Source organism: Mastomys coucha, unplaced genomic scaffold, assembly GCF_008632895.1.
Source record: "Mastomys coucha isolate ucsf_1 unplaced genomic scaffold, UCSF_Mcou_1 pScaffold21, whole genome shotgun sequence".
Taxonomy (NCBI): domain Eukaryota; kingdom Metazoa; phylum Chordata; class Mammalia; order Rodentia; family Muridae; genus Mastomys; species Mastomys coucha.
Window position 1 is genome coordinate 72,526,117 of NW_022196904.1, and position 16,341 is coordinate 72,542,457.

At 41.5% G+C, this 16,341-nt stretch overlaps 1 protein-coding gene across 1 annotated transcript in view; it reads left to right on the forward strand.

Moving 5' to 3' along the window:
- Window positions 1-16,341, forward strand: part of Adamtsl3 (ADAMTS like 3) — a 294,408-nt gene that overhangs the window by 171,330 nt on the left and 106,737 nt on the right. The window contains exon 10 of the mRNA XM_031384883.1: window positions 11,491-11,602. Within this exon, the coding sequence (XP_031240743.1) occupies window positions 11,491-11,602 (112 nt within the window). The remainder of the gene's footprint in view (window positions 1-11,490; window positions 11,603-16,341) is intronic.

Consider the following 16,341-nt stretch of genomic DNA (forward strand, 5'->3'; position numbering starts at 1 on the left):
CCCTGCCTCTGCCCTGACCTCTGCCTCCTGAGTGCTGGAATTAAAGGCATATGCTAGCACTGCAAGGCCCCAGTGTTGTTTCTTATGGGACACAAGTCAATCTGAAATTGTGGCAACGGGAAAAGAATTTCAATTATTCATCACTGCCCTCTATCCCAATCCCATGACCTGCTGAGTGTTTGCTGCTGATCACAAAGGTTGAGCTTTCTGAGAATCTGACATGTTCCTGTAATGTGGCCTCTGAGAGTCATTTCTTCAAGCATTTCAAGCAGAGAGTGCTAATTCATGTCAGTAATCAGGCAGCTGAGACAGGAAGAACACAAATTTGAGGCCAGCCTAGGCTATACTGTGAGATTTTTTCCAAATTAATAAATTTGGGGGCTAGTAAGATGGCTGGGCAGGTGCTTGCTTGCTACCAAGCCTGAAAACCTGAATCCAATCTTTGGAACTCACCAGCTCCTTTGATCTCACACACACACACACACACACACACACACACACACACACACACTCACATATATTTCTCATCAATATAAAAATTCATAGTTAAGTTATATATGTAAATATATGCAAACTGTGAATATTTTATATTAATACTTTTAGAAATTATTCCAAAGTATCCAAGTGAGAAGCTGAATGTGACTTCATTTCCCTAACAAAGCAGGTGACATTGCTGTGAGTGATCTGGACTTTTCTGACTTGTCACTCTGTATGTACTTGATTGTCGATATCAGAGGACATGTCTGCCCCTGGGGACTTGTTTAGGTGGGTGAGCAAGTGGCCAGGCTATTGTCAACAGAAATACAGAGAGAAAGCATTAGCTTTAGAGCCATGACTGCTACAGGTTATTGTTATTATTTTGTTGTTAGTTTACTTTTGTCTTTATAGTTAGGTTTGATGGAGAGAGATGTTTCTCGATGGATTTAATTCTCATAGCATTTCAAGGTCAGAGCTGAGGACCAAATCATAGCACTTCTTCTGTGAAATGGTGAGAACACATCTTCCCCAGGTCAGGCTTAGATGTGAGCTGTGCAAAGCCTGTCCCTTATGCCTCTATGGGTATAGGAAGGTGTTTGACAGAGGGTCAGATGGGAGGGGTGGACAGGGAGATTGTAATAACAGGTCTCTCCACAGGAGGGAAAGACAGATGTCAAGGAGATCCAAAGGTGGGAAAAGGACTTTTACTAATTTCCCATGTAGAACCTTAAAGTGAAAATGTCCATTAGGGTGGCTGCCTCCATCGGCAGCAACCTGGGAACACCACATCAGAACATCTTCAGCTCATGAAGTGTTCAGTCTCAGGCGGGGCCCAGGTAGAGACCCAAGTCATCAGCTCAAGGTGCTTTGGACAATGTCTAGAAAATGTCTACCCAACCCAGGCACTCAGCTCCACTAATATTCAAGTCTTTCCTGTGGCATTTGCATACTTCTTCTGCATCCCTTCCCAGGTACCTTAACCCATATCTACAGCATGTACAAAAACCTCACCCTTGTTGGAAAGATATGGACAGGGTAATTTATTGAAACTAGTCTACTTAATAGAGTTTTACCAAAACTCATTACTAAAACAATTTTGTTAAATAAAATGTATGTCTACAAAGAAACATTGTTCACTTTTATTGTTTTTCTTTGACATATGAAGTAGATTTTAATAATCACATTTTATCAAGTTGGAAGTTTTTGAGTTAGTGATAACAGAATCATGGGGTTGCTTGAGTTTCTTTTTTATCTTTATTAGATTTTAATTTATTCATTGTCTCTGGAGAGAGGGCATGGGTGGTTACACGTGTGTGGCACAGGGCAAGCGGAGGCCCACAGACAATATGCAGGAGTTACTTCTTTCCTCCTTGTGTGTCTCAGGGATAGAACTCCCTCCAGGTTTGGCACTTGTCTGCCGATCCATCACTTTACCCCATTTTAGCTTCTTAAGTGAAGGGGCATGCTTTTTTCCCACTCTGCTTGTTTGCTTTACTTTTTGTAACTGGGGATGTTCCCAGGTTTGGTATGTAGCTGTGAGTGACTTTAACCTCCTCGCCCTTCTGTGTCTACCTTTCAGCTGCCACCATTGCCTTTTGAGTCCCAGCCCCAAGAGCTCCTCAGCTTCACAGGCATCTAAGAGACTGTCTAATATTTTCTTCTCGTAGGCTTATGCTTTCAGTTTGAAGTACAGTGAGGCAGAGGATTGCCTGAGTATGGAAGTCCCAGGGGACCATATCACCAGGAGCTTCTTCTTCTTCTTTTTCTTCTTCTTCTTCTTCTTCTTCTTCTTCTTCTTCTTATTATTATTATTATTATTATTATTATTATTATTATTATTATTATTATTATTGTTATTATTGTTATTATTATTATTATTATTGTTATTGTTACAATGCTTTTCAAGATACAAAACTCATTTCCTCTGCTAGTTACAATGGCAGCCAAAACCAAACCAAGAAACTAACAATGTAGCACAAAGCTCTACTTAGGCATCTTAATCTACTTGTCCTTCAATGCCACCCCTGTTAGCCATATCTAGCTACTTAAAATGGAAGCAGAGAGATGACTGTAAACAGGGAAGGTGGCAGCTTCAGGTGCATTTGCATATATAGTGCTTGTTAGTTTTGTCTGTGGGTCTAGTTGGCAGTTAGTGATACCTGGTATATTTCTCAGGGCTATCTTCTCCCCCTATGGTGGGAAGAGTGTCTGGAGTGAGGAGAAGAGCAGTTAATGAGGAGCAGATTAAATGGAGATAGATGGAGAGATGTCCTTGTGTCCTATTTACATCTTCTCCTGAAATGGGATGCAGGGTATCAGATGTGGATGAATGATCTTTCAGAAAGAGTTGGAAGACTGAGGAAGAAGCACAAACTGTTTTCTTGGAGAGTTGGAGAGTAACAGGCTATGGAAAAGATAGTGTGGTTCCTTGGCAGCCCTTGGCATCTCTTGGAGGTTATTAAGCCTGGATCTTTAAAGTGAGCATGTACCTACTGCATTCTCACAACTTAAGAGGAGGAGGTAGGGATTGTTAATTCAAGACTGACTTGGACCATAGTGTAAGTTCCAGGGTAGTCTGGGCTATAGAATAGAACAGACTAGACTAGACTAGACTAGACTAGACTAGACATTATTTATTGGCTCCTTGTCTAGGTTTGTCTAATCACCCACCACAAAAGTGTCTCTGACATGTTTAAATACTAACTTTTAGTTGCATGGATTATTTTTTCTTACTTTCACTTTTCTTTCTGTTTATACACATTTTTTAACCTTTGTTTCCTTTTCTTCTCTGGGTTTATTTTGATATTGCTTCTTGACTTTTTAGATTCAAGTTTTCTCCACTGTTAGTTTCCATACATTCCAGAAAGGGTTTTCATCTGTTTGCAGTGTGGCATACCCTTCTTTACTGCCTGGTTGCAATGTGGGAGATCCATACTTACCAACTGTTTGCAATGTGTCGTGCCATCTCTACTGCCTATTTGAAATGTGGCATGTCCATCTGCACTGTCTGCTTGCAGTGTGGGAGATCCATCATTCCTGTTCGCTTGGGTGTGACATATCCATCTTTATTGCCTGTCTATGGTGTGGAATGCCTGTGGTGCTGTTTGTGTCCTGGGCAAGAAATCTTTGCTTCATCCGAGTCTGTGTTTATTTTTCACCTGCTCTTAGCTTTGTATATGTTGCGAAGTTCAGTTAGTATTGCTTTTGACATAACCATCCCATCGACACAAGCCCACTGCATGGAGAACAACCCTTTTATCTTATCCCTAAATCCCGAGGCCACACTGTGTAGGTGCACTTTAAGGTTTTTGTTCCATGGTGAGAGTTATTCAAGTACCTTTGTGATTTACCTACTGCTATGTTAAAGTGATGTCTTCATCTTGCTGAGGGCTCTTTAGCTGTGTTCTTGAAGAGGATCCTTGCTCTTCTGGATTCTGCATTTCTCTGTCAACCTTAAAGTCGTTTGCCAGTTTTCATAAAACTCCTCAGAGGAGTTGGAGGTAGGGAGTGACAGGTGGACATGACCTAAAATACATCGTATTCATGTATGAAATTCTCTAAGAATAAATTTTAAGATTGAATTTACTTAAGAATAAATTATAAGATTGAAAGACTCAGATGATATTTTCTAAACAAACAAGCAGACAGAACTCTTTGGATCTGTTTGTGAGGGAAATCAGCAGCTTCCCAATATCATCCATGCTGATCTATAAATATGGTATTTCCACACATTTGTTCAGATAATTAAAATTACTCTCAGTGTTTGTGATTCCCGTATGTGTGTTTTACATGTAATGTATTAGACTTATCTCCAGTGTTTGTTTTTTTTAATGTTTTTATAATATCGCTTCCCCCATTTTCTATATACTCAGATCTATTGAGTGAAAATCAAATAGGCTTTTATACCTGATTATGTTCTCCCTGTAGTCGCATACTCCTGCTAGTTATTTGTGTGTTCTTTTGAAATATCCATGCATAGTTGGGGCATCTGTATAATGGCTGTTGTCGTTTCCTTTCCTGTCATTTTGTGTTTTCTTTTTATCTTGCACTATTTCGGACCTGTGTAACAACATTGAGCAGAAATGAAGACAGCAGCCTCCCTTTCTAATGCCTGTCATTTCAGGGCAAAGCTCTCTTGTGTGCAGGGTTTATGTGGTTTGTTGCAGAATCTTCTGAAGAAGTTCTGTTACTTGATGGAAGATACTCATTTCATGATATGAATTTATCAAGGTGTAGAATTTATCAAAGCTTGCTGTATCTAAGACAGTGATGTGGTTTTCTCCTTTTGATCTGGTTCAAATGTTAACCATCCATGCTTTCACTTAGAAGTTCCATTTTGGCATCAGCACTATATTTTATAATTTATTTTGAATTTATTCTTCATAAAACTATATATCATTTTATACCTCACTTGGATATAGCTGGATATTGTTTTAGATTTTGTTTTTATTTCCAGTTCATTTTAAACTAATTAATCAATTAATTGATTTATATCCTGAATGCCCTTCCCAGACCCTCCCTCACAGAGTTCCTCCTCCATACCCCCCTTCTCCTCTGAGAGGGTGGAGGCCCCTAGGTAAGCCCCCCCTTCCACATCAAGTCTTTGCCAGATTAGGCACATCCTCTTCCACTGAGGCCACACAAAGCAGCCAAGAAGACTGAGTGGGATGCTTCCTATGTTCCTGCCCATGCAGGTCCTTTGGTTGGTGGTCAGACCCTGAGAGCTCCTAGGGATTGAGGTTTGTTGACTCTGCTGTTCTTCCTGTGGGGTTCTTATTCCCTTAAGGGCCTTCAATTCTTCCTCTCATCTCTTCCATAAGTCTAATGTTTGGCTGTGGGTCTCTGCATCTATTTCAGTCTGTGGCTGGCGAGAGCCTCTCAGAGGACAGTTATGCTAGGCTCCTGTCTGCAAGCATAATAGGGTATCATTAATAATGTCAAGGATTGGTGCTTGTCCGTGGGATGGGATGGTTATTGTTTGGCCTTTCCTGCTCCATCCCTGAATTTCTTTTATCCAGGATACTGTTTTGGTTTGAAAATTTTGTGGATGGGTTGGTGTCCCTATCCTTCCACTGGGAGTCGTGTCTGGCTACAGGTGGTCTCTTCAGGTTCTGTGTCCCCACCGTTAGGCATATGGACTCATGGGAGCCTCCCCTAGCCCAGGTCTCTGGATTTCCTAGAGATTCTCCCCTCCCACCTTCCCACCGCCTACCTTCTAACCCCACCCAGACAGCTGCAGATTTCCTTTCATTCTGCTGGCTCTCTGGACCTCTCTGCTGTTTCTCCCCACACTTGATCCTGCCTCACAATTCCCCTCCCACTCCCATCTCCTACCCAGTTTCCTCCCTCTGCCTCCTATGACTATTTTGTTTCCCCTTCTAAGTGTGATCCAAACATTTTTGTTTAGGCCTTCCTTCTTGTTTAAGTTATTTGAATCTGTGGGGTGTATCATGGGTATTCTCTACTTTATGGCTAATAACCACTTATCAGTGAGCACATACTTTGCATGTCCTTTTGGTTTGGGTTACCTCACTCAGGATAATATTTTCTAGTTTCATCCATTTGCCTGCAAAATTCATGACTCCTTGTTTCTAATAGCTGAGCAGTATTCCATTGTGTAAATGAACCACATTTTCTGTATCCATTCTTTTGCTGAAGAAAATCTGGGTTGTTTCCAGCTTCTGGCTATTATAAATAAGGCTGGTATGAACATAGTGGAGCATGTGTCCTTGCTATATGTTGGAGCATCTTTTGGATATGCTCCAGTATATGCCCAGGAGTGGTATAGTTGGGTCTTCAGATAGACTTATTTCCAATTTTCTGAGAAACTACCAGATTGCTTTCCAGAGTGGTTTTACAAGTTTGCAATCCCACCAGCAATGGAGGAGTGTTCTCCACTCTCCACATCCTCTCCAGCATGTGCTGCTGCTTGAGTCTTGATCTTAGCCATTCTGATTGGTGTAAGGTGGAATCTCAGGATCTTTTTGATTTGCATTACTCTGATGACTATGGAAGGGTGTTGAACATTTCTATAGTGCTTCTCAGCCATTTGAGATTCCTCTGTTGAGAATTCTGTTTAATTCTGTGTCCCGTTTTTTAATTGGGTTATTTGCTTTATTGGAGTTTAACTTATTGAGCTCTTTATATATTTTGGATATTAGCCCTCTGTCAGACCTAGGGCTAGTGAAGATATCTTCTAGATCTGTAGACTGCAAATTTGTCTTTTTGATAGTGTCCTTTGCCTTACAGAAGCTTTTCAACAATTTATCAATTGTTGATCTTAGAGCCTGAGCCATTACTGTTGTGTTCAGGAAATTGTCTCCTGTACCAACACAAATCAAGGCTATTTCCCAACTTTCTCTTCTATTATATTTAGTATATTGGATTTTATGTTGAAGTTCTTGATACACTTGGACTTGAGTTTTGTTCAGAGTGATAAATATGGATCTATTTGCATTCTTCTACACGCAGACATCCAGTTAGACCAGCATCATTTATTGAAAATACTTTCTTGTTTCCATTGTTTGGTTGCAGCAATAGCCAGTTAACGCTACTTAAATCAACCCAGCAGTAGCTGCACATTCCTTGCTACTTGCCCCAATGTTCTGGGTTCCTGAATGAAAGACACACACATGTAGCCTTATAGTTTAATATGCCTTAAACAGATGGATGGCTGGGCACTTCCAAACCTCTATGCTGCTGTTGTATTTTCAGATCATCCCAACTCATCACTTACTAAAACTTGTATTTCATCTTTGCTGCCCTAGATCAGACCTGCAGCTGTCATAGACCACAATGCCCAACTCTTCCATGTTGGATATGCTCTCTCTTCTGCACCTCTCAGGTTTCGTGTTTACTCCTTTCCCAGCATGGAGGCTCTCTCCTTCCTCCTCTCTTGATCCCCTGCCCAGGAATCCTAAAAGTCCTTACTCTGTCTCGCTGCCCAGCCATTGGCCACCAGCAACTTTTTACCAATCAGAACCAACTGGGGTCAGGGACCCTGAGCATTTTATGTGTGGATTCTCATGCAATTTGGGGGACCAAATTAACATAATTTAGACCAAACCATAACATATGTTTTGGGCTTCTTTGTCAAAAAATCAAATGTTCATACATATGTGGATTTATGTCAGAGTCTTTGATTATATTCCATTAATCAACCTGTCTGTTTCTGTACCAATACCATGCAGTTTTTATCACTATTTCTCTACAGTACAACTTGAGTTCAGGCATGGTGATTCCTCCAAAAGTCCTTTTATTTTTCATGATTGCTTTAGCTATCTTGAGTTTTTTGTTGTTGTTGTTGTTTTTTCCATATGAATTTGAGAATTGCTCTTTCATGATCTTTAAAAAAATGTGTTGGAATTTTGACGGGGATTGCATTAAATCTATAGATTCCTTTTGGCAAGATGGCCATTTTCACTATGTTAATCCTACCAATCCTGAGCATGGGAGATCTTTTGGTCTGATATCTTCTTCTATTTCTTTCTTCAGGGACTTGAAGTTCTTGTCATACATGTATTTTACTTGTTTGGTTAGAGTTACACCAAGATATTTTATATTATTTATGATTATTGTGAAGGGTGCCATTTTCCTAATTTCTTTTTGTGCCTGTTTATCATTTGTATAAAGGAGAGCTATGACTTCTTTTAGATAATTTTATATCCAGTCACTTTGATAAATTATTTATCAGCTGTAGGAGTTCTGTGGTGGGATTTTTGGGTCACTTATGTATTCTACCATATCATCCACAAATAGTGATGCCTTGATGTCTTCCTTTCCAGTTTGTATCTCCTTGCTCTACTTTAGTTGTCTTATTGCTCCAGCTAGCTCTTCCAGTACTGTAGTTAATAGATAGGGCAGCCTTGTCTTGTCCCTGGTTGAAGTGGGATAGCTTTAAGTTTCTCTCCATTTAATTTGGTGTTTGGCTATTGGCTTGGTGTATATTGCTTTTATTATATTTAGGTATGTACCTTGAATCACTGATCCCTCCAAGATTTTTAACATAAGGGGGTGTTGGATTTTGTCAAAGGCTTTTTCAACATCTAATAATATGATCATGATATTTTTGTCTTTCAGTTTTTCTTTATATAATAGATTAAACTGATGGAGTTTCATACACTGAACCATTCCTGCATCCCCGGGATGAGATCTACTTGATTATGGGCTGGATTAGTAGAAAGTTATTGTTTAAATTTGGTTTTGTTATGGAATATCTTGGTTTCTCTATTTATAGTTATTGACATTTTTGCTGGGTATAATAGTCTGGGCTGACATTTGTGGTCTCTTAGGGTCGGTAAGTTCAGGATCTTCTGGCTTCTAGGGTCTTTGTTGAGAAGTCAGGTAATTCTGATAGGTCTGCCTTTATATGTTTCTTGACCTTTTTCTCTTGTAGCTTTTAATATTTTCTTTGTTCTGTATATTTAATGTTTTGATTATTATGTGGTAGGAGGATTTTCTTTGCTTATGCTATCTATGTTGTGTTCTGTAGGCTTCTGGTATGCTTATAGCTATCTCTTTCTTTAGGTTATAGAAGTTTTCTACTATGACTTTGTTGAAAATGTTTTCTGGCCCTATGAACTGTAAGTCTTCACCCTCTTCTATTCCTAATATTCTTAGGTTTTGTCTTTTCATAGTGTCTCAAATTTCCTGGATGTTTTGTTTAGGAATTTTTTACCTTTGGCATTTTCTTTGATGGATCTATCAATATCTTCTATGGTATCTTCTATGCCTGAGATTCTCCCTTCCATCGCCTGTATTCTGTTGGTGATGCTTGATCTGTAGTTCCTGATCTCTTCCCTAGGTCTCCATCTCCAGGGTTCCTCCATTTGTGTTTTGATTATTGCTTCTATTTTTATTTATAGGTCTTGGACTGTTCTACTCATTTCCTTCTCCTGTTTGATTGTATTTTCCTGTGTTTCTTTAAGGAGCTTACTTGCTTCCTCTTTAAAGGCATCTATCGTCTTCATGAGATGAGATCTTGCTCTTTAGGTGTGTTAGGATATCCAGGACTTACTGTAATAGGAGAGCTGGGTTCTTCTGATGGTGCCATATTGCATTGGTTTCTTTTGATTATGTTCTACTTACTTGCCTTTTTTTCATCTAGTTGTCTCTGGTATTGGACACTCAGGTTGACCTGAGTGTTCTACATTGGAGCATGTGTTCCCTGAGGCAGATGGATCTGTCTCTCAGGTTTGAGCAGGCCTCCTGTGCGTGTCAGGTTAGGGGTTAGTGCCAGCTTCTTGGAGTGCAGGCAAAGCTATGGGATTGTGTCCCATTCATGCTCCTTGACCAACACTGGTGTAGACATGGACTGGATGGAATATTGAGCTCCTACTGGGTAAGGCAAAGCCCAGGGCTTCTTAGCTTGCTGGTGTCCTTGCATGCCTAGTGGGAGGGAGGGCAGACTTGGGGTGGGTATTTGGGGCTGCCTCATCTGTGCATGCCTGGTTAGAGCCAGAGACCTCTTGGGAGGCAGGCAGGGCTGTGAGGTAGAGTGCCATGAGTGCTGCCCCTGACCCCCAGACTGGAAGCCAGGTGGTTTTTTTTATTTTAATTTTATGTATATGAACGCTTTAACTACATGTATGCCTATATACAGTGTATATATACAGTGCCTGGTGCCTGTGGAGAGAAGAAGAGGGCACTGTATCCCTCTGGAATTGAAGTAACAGACCCACTGTGATCTGCCACTTGGCTGCTGAGACTAGAACCCAGGTCCTCTAGAAGAGTAGTCAGTGCTCTTAACCCTTGAGCCATCTCTCTAGCTCCTCAGGACAGGGTATTTGCTTCCTTGAAATACTCTTTCCAGGACTTGGTATTCACTTTATAGAACACTTTACAACTATCTATCCTGAAATCTCAAGATGTTTGTTCACTGACTTCTTCAGTGTTTGTCAGGCTCCAGCCTTGTCTGTGACTGATCACATTTTAATTATTATAATTGTCACATCCATTTCTTGTAGAAGGCCTCACTTTATTGTTTAACTTTTTGAACATTTGCATATGCAGTAGAATAACTAAAGAGACACCATTCTCTCACATCATTGTCACCTTACTGTGCTGAGAACACTCAGCATCTCCTCTCTAGAAGATTTTGAGGTATACAGTCCTGGGTATCATATGTATGTCCCCATCTTGGGGCCTTCCTCCTTTGAGCTTAACTTATTTTCCCTCTCTTTGCTGCTTCCTGTGAGTCTTTCTAAATTCACAGGGATTCTATAGTTCAACCAGGGAAGAAACTAAAGACAAAATAGGAAAAGAGCTTGTTGCTTGAGCAAACACCTACAAATGAATGCAGTCCTACCTATAACTGCTCCCTGCCCCAGCACTACCCTTTTAACTAGCTAATAGAACATTCATATATGACCACAGTGTGTCTGTGTACACTGAATTAACTGAAGGTAAATTTCCCATAGTGTGCCATTAGAAGCACTGCTAGGAAGGACTACTCAAGTTGTTGTTATTTTAAAACTCTTGTTGTACAGTAAAAAAATTTAGAATCAATGTACATTATTTGCATGTCTGGAAATATATAATGAAGCCCTTTGCTCCATACAATGAGTTCACACTAGTGGAAAATTAAATACCATTGGTGTAACATCAAAGCAAAATCAGTATCCTTAGAGTCAGAGTCCCAGTTACATGTAATGCTATAAGCGAGCCCAACCCAAATTAAATCTCAGTTTCTAGTGTCATGGAAACAGGACCTAACATTTCAGGAAGGAAAAGCATCAAATAAGTAAGCAAACGAGTTAACATACTTCTGTGTGAGTCTGTTGACAGGCATAGAGTTATGTGGAAAAATGGCTCCAGGGAGACTGGTTAGTGATCTCCTGAACCCCCATTTGGGACAAGTCTAAGTGACAGGATATCCCATCTAAAGCTCCCATAGTTCTTCTGTAGCTTAGTGTATTGTCATACTTGTGGGTGTAGCCTAAGACAGGCGAAGAAGGCAGAATCTGAGGCTCACTGTGTGGAATGTGCCAGGCAATCACTGCTCTCTCTGTCCAGACCAGGTACACGGTGGCCAAAGGCAGCGTGGTCCAGTTCTTCTTTTACCAGCCCATCAGCCATCAGTGGAGACAGACTGACTTCTTTCCCTGCACCGTGACATGTGGAGGAGGTGAGGCACAGACTTCATTCTTGGATATCCAGAGCTGTACATCAGGGTGTACACATGCCTGGTTGAGATGGACTTTAAGTCTGGGAGAGGAGATAGTGTCTTGTGTGTGCTGAGTTCAAGGTCTTCATAGACAGGTAAAGAAGGTTTGGGGTCAAGTGTAATCCAAGTGCAATACATAAGCAAAGTAAAGGATTTCAGTAGACACTGGTCTGCTTAGTGTGGAGACGCAATAGCCTGGAGTCCATGGGGAGGCAGCCACAGCCAATGCCAAAGTAATGAGCTGAACTTTTAAGTAAGAGAGCAAGGGATTCTTGAGCCCAGGACCCTCAAGTTTCTGAGATTCCCAGTGCACTAGGCAGAGTTTCCCTATGAGCACCAGACAGTGATACTGGGTGCTTGCAACCTGACCAGCTATGTGCTGAGGGTTATTTACCATAGCTCCCATGGCCTGAAAAAGTTTGTGTGGTGTTTAATTTATGCCAAACTGAGGTTAAAAACTTAGCAAGGGTACCAGTCCATCAGATGATATGGTCAGGCTCTAATTACACTGTCCTTCTGTGCCTCCTGAGTTGTCTTCTGTCCCTGATTGTACTGTCCTTCTGTGCCTCCTGAGTTGTCTTCTGTCCCTGAGTGAGAAAGGCATCTTGGGCAGGGTTCTGTTTGAACCTCAGCCCCAAACCATTTCTTCCCTTGAAGATTACAGAATAACACCCATTCAGAGCATCAGGACAGAAACAGAGGCTCAGCCTGTATCATCCTAACTACAGGGGCATTGAGGAGGACTCCGTGGGCAGTGCCAGGTTCTCATAAACGTGCAGGTCAGATCTGGGATTTAAGTTTCCCTTGAAAGGAGATTCTGGCTTTTCTGTCTGGAAGCACAGGGTAGCACAGACCCTGGTGGGAACCTGTTTCCTAGGAATGTAAGAATAATAACCCAAGGATGGGTCAAGGCTGTAGAATGAAAGGAAAATGTGAATTTTCTGAGTACCAGCCAGTTTGTTTAGATGCAGGGTGATGGAGCACTTAATTAGAATCCTATAGGCATCTGGCTTAGGTAGAGTTAGGTAGGTATTGCTATGGAGGACTTAATTAGAATCCTATAGGCATCTGGCTTAGGTAGAGTTAGGTAGGTATTGCTATGATGAAATTGGGGATTAAAGGGTTTATTTTGCTAATACTTCCACATCATGGTTCTTCATGGACACAGCCTGGGTCGGAACTCAAACAGGGCAGGAGCCTGGAAGCAGGGGCTGATGGAGAGGCCTTGGAGGAATGCTGCTTACTGGCTTTCTTCTCATGGCTTCTTCAACCTACTTTCTTTTAGAACCCAGGACCACTAGGCAAGTAGTATCCTCCCCACTTACAATAGGCTGGGCTCTCCCCCTGTCAATCACTACTTAAGAAAATGCCTGAGAAGCTTGCCCACAGTCTAGTGTCATGGAGGCAGGTTTTCAACTGAGGCTCCCTCCTCTCAGATGACCCCAGCTAGTGTCAAGTTCACATATAACTAGCCAGGAGAGCATCCTTCTGAGACTCCAGCATCAGCAGTACTAACGTGCACATTCATGGCCTCACCTCCAACTCCCTGAGTCAGAACTCTGAGGTTGGGTCTGTTGTGTTTCACAGGCGTCCCTACTCTGTAGTCTGAGGATCACTCTGTAAAGCAACATGTCCACTATCTGTTAGAGACATGGTGGGTGATATCACCATTTTTTTTTTGCCTTGTCTGTGTTACCATCGCATTATTAGTGACTCAAGGAGTTTTCTTTAAATGGGTATTTTTTTTAAAAAACTTCGACATGTTTAGAAAAATAACTTAATCATAACACCTGATGTAGGAAATAATTGTCCCTAACCACACAGAACATAACCACAAAGACAAATACAACAAAACAAAACTGTACTAGAAAAATTTAACTTCTTGCCAGCTAGAACCTCTCTGGGTTTATTGTTAATTTCTGAATTTTGTCAAACATGATACACAGCTCTTGTCTGGGTGTCAGCTTTTTGGCACAGGCTTTCCTGTAGGTAAAGCTCACTCCAAACTTTCTATGGAGCCAGGGACCTTGAACTTCAGGTCTTTGTACAGTTACATACCAAGTGCTGTATTCTAGGGATGTACCATAATGACCAAGTTTTGCAGGACTGGGAATTGAACCTAGGTTCTTGTGCAAACTAAATAAACACCTTACCAACCAAGCTACATCTCCTACCCTGAGACAAGCAATTTTATATGTGACATGAATTACATTAGATCTTCCAGTCAGTGACTCTGCACCAGGCTTCAAGGAAATGTAGAATCCCTGAGCTCCCCACAAGCTGACTGGGGAGAGACCACATTTGGAATGGAAACTCTGAGCTGGACAAACCTGGGCCTCAGTGAGCCAGTTCTGTGCTCTGATGTTTGCATGCCAAGTTCACAGGAATGGTCTGCCATTTTGGGGGCTGGTGATGTGACTCAGTGGTAGAATATTTTCCCAGTGTATACAGGTTCTGGTCCTATCTCAACCACTACAGAAAAGGCCATCTGGCCAAGTGGGCTAGGCAGAACGTTGGAGTGTGAGGATCAGGGTTTGCTGCTCATCTGTCTCGTCTTAGCTAGACCTCTTTGAACCTCAGTTTCTTACCTGTCGGTAGGATGCTCGTCTCCTGGTGACATGTTGTGTAGCCCAATGCAATGGTACATGTCGAGGGATGTAGTATAACACCTAGCACCTAGTTAGCACTTCAAACTTATCTGCTTGTCCGAAGCTAAAATCATCCTGGATGCCCCTCTCTTCCCTGCAGTCTTGAGCACACTGGTGCTAGGCTGGGCTTGGCTCAGTGGATGCTGATGGGAGCTCTGAAGAGAGTGGGGCAGTGTAGCATGCTGAGTCCCCACATCGTTAGGTAGGTAGATCACAGGTCCAGGGAAGACAACAGTACATCAAGGGTCCCAAAATGATGGATCACAAAGAAATGGTAGGGGCTTTTTCTTCTCACTCTGCAGTGAAACAGACTTCCCTTTCTTCTTATTCATTTCTGGTCTCTCACACATAGTTCTTTAGAGAGACACTTCTGTTTGCACTCATACAACCAAAGAGAAGCTCTTCTCTACAAGGGAGACATTTTACAAGAGGATTCAGTGTAATCCCAGTGATTAAGTTCTTGGGAGCGGAAGAGCTTTTTTTCTCTTCTTCACACTTTGATATCCAAAGAAAGACACTCCGTCCTTCTGGAACCATGAGTGTGCACAGGGGCACCTCCCAGTGAGATCAATACCACAGGGAAGGGAGGACATAATGTGGAAGAAAACAGAGAGGCTGCAGGGGCTGCCCAGCCTCTCCCACACACTGGCAGCAATTCAATGCATTTGTTCACAGTATTGAAAGATAATCTGCCTTCTTTCTTTACTCTTGGAAATCTCTAAACTGCAATAAAATTAAACAAGAAAATGAATTCTCTCTCTCTCTCAAATTATAAACACCTGTATGTCCCTTTACAAGAATGTTTCCACTTAGGACATGGATTTTTCTCTGACTCGAGGAAGGGTAGGTAATCTTAGTCTGTTCTTGTTTGAGGAAAATAAAATTATATACATCAGATCCATACAGGATGCACTGCCAAATTTTAATTATATTACTAATCAAACCTATGTAATTGTACGAATGACATGCCAGAGATTTTTGGATAAGGAAGATTAGTTGGTGGGTCTTGGAGGTGCTGAGGGCGCTGGAAGGACCGCCTGCTCTCAGCTGTAATTATCTATAACGCTACACTCGAGTTTGTCTGGGATTGCCGTGGCTGTTTGATAGTTCAGCCTTTCTCGCCGAAGCTGGCCGCCGAGCACTGTTCTGTTGACGCCATCTGCATTTGCATTCTTGCGGTTTCAACCTTGCTGTTGGTAATGTGTACCAGTCCATCCTCTGCTCCTCTGAGCTCAGTTTACTTCCAAGCCACGTCTTTGTAGAAAGCTGCCTGGTGGCTTATAAAGCCAGACTCCTCTCCACAATCAGGACTTGAAATATATTTTTAGACCTTTAGACCAATTGGTAGACACTGAGAAATTAGCTTCAGCTATTTTATTTTTAATTTTGAAAACTCATTTTTGTTTTGAAAAATTATCTCATTTTAAAAAACAACAGTTAATGTGACATTTAGGCAACGGCAGAAAAGCTGGCATCAGAGCTCTCAAGAAAGGAAAGGGTCGTGTCGTGAGTTGATTTTTAAGTTTGCTGTGCTCAGTACCCTGGAATGTTCACTTTCCTCAAAGAAAATGGTCCAAATTGGATTTACTAAAGTCAGGAGTGAGTCTTCACTCCCCTTTGAAAGCCTGTGTGGTAGAGGAAGTAGGGAGATGGATTTTGCTCCTGCCTCTGCTGACTTTGCCAATTCCACAGTCAGCATGGTTATTGACATTGAAGGTGCCCTGGCTACCTCAGGAGAGCAGATGAGTAAACAGAGCAGAGGCAAACAGTAGAGGATTGTGAAAGAAATAGTCAGAGTTGGCTCTCAAAATATACTGTAAAGTAAAACAACCTTAATGAGTGGAAAATAGACCGTGATTTAAAACATCATCAGCACTGGGGCTCGAGGTCAAGGGCAGTGAGCTTACTTGGCATGTCAAGGCCCCAAGTTTGATTCCTCAGCCCACAGATGTGTTTGCTCATTTAATTGTGTTTATACATTTAATCACATTCATAATATATGTGTACATATATATGTATGTATATGTATACATACAGGTACACACATACACA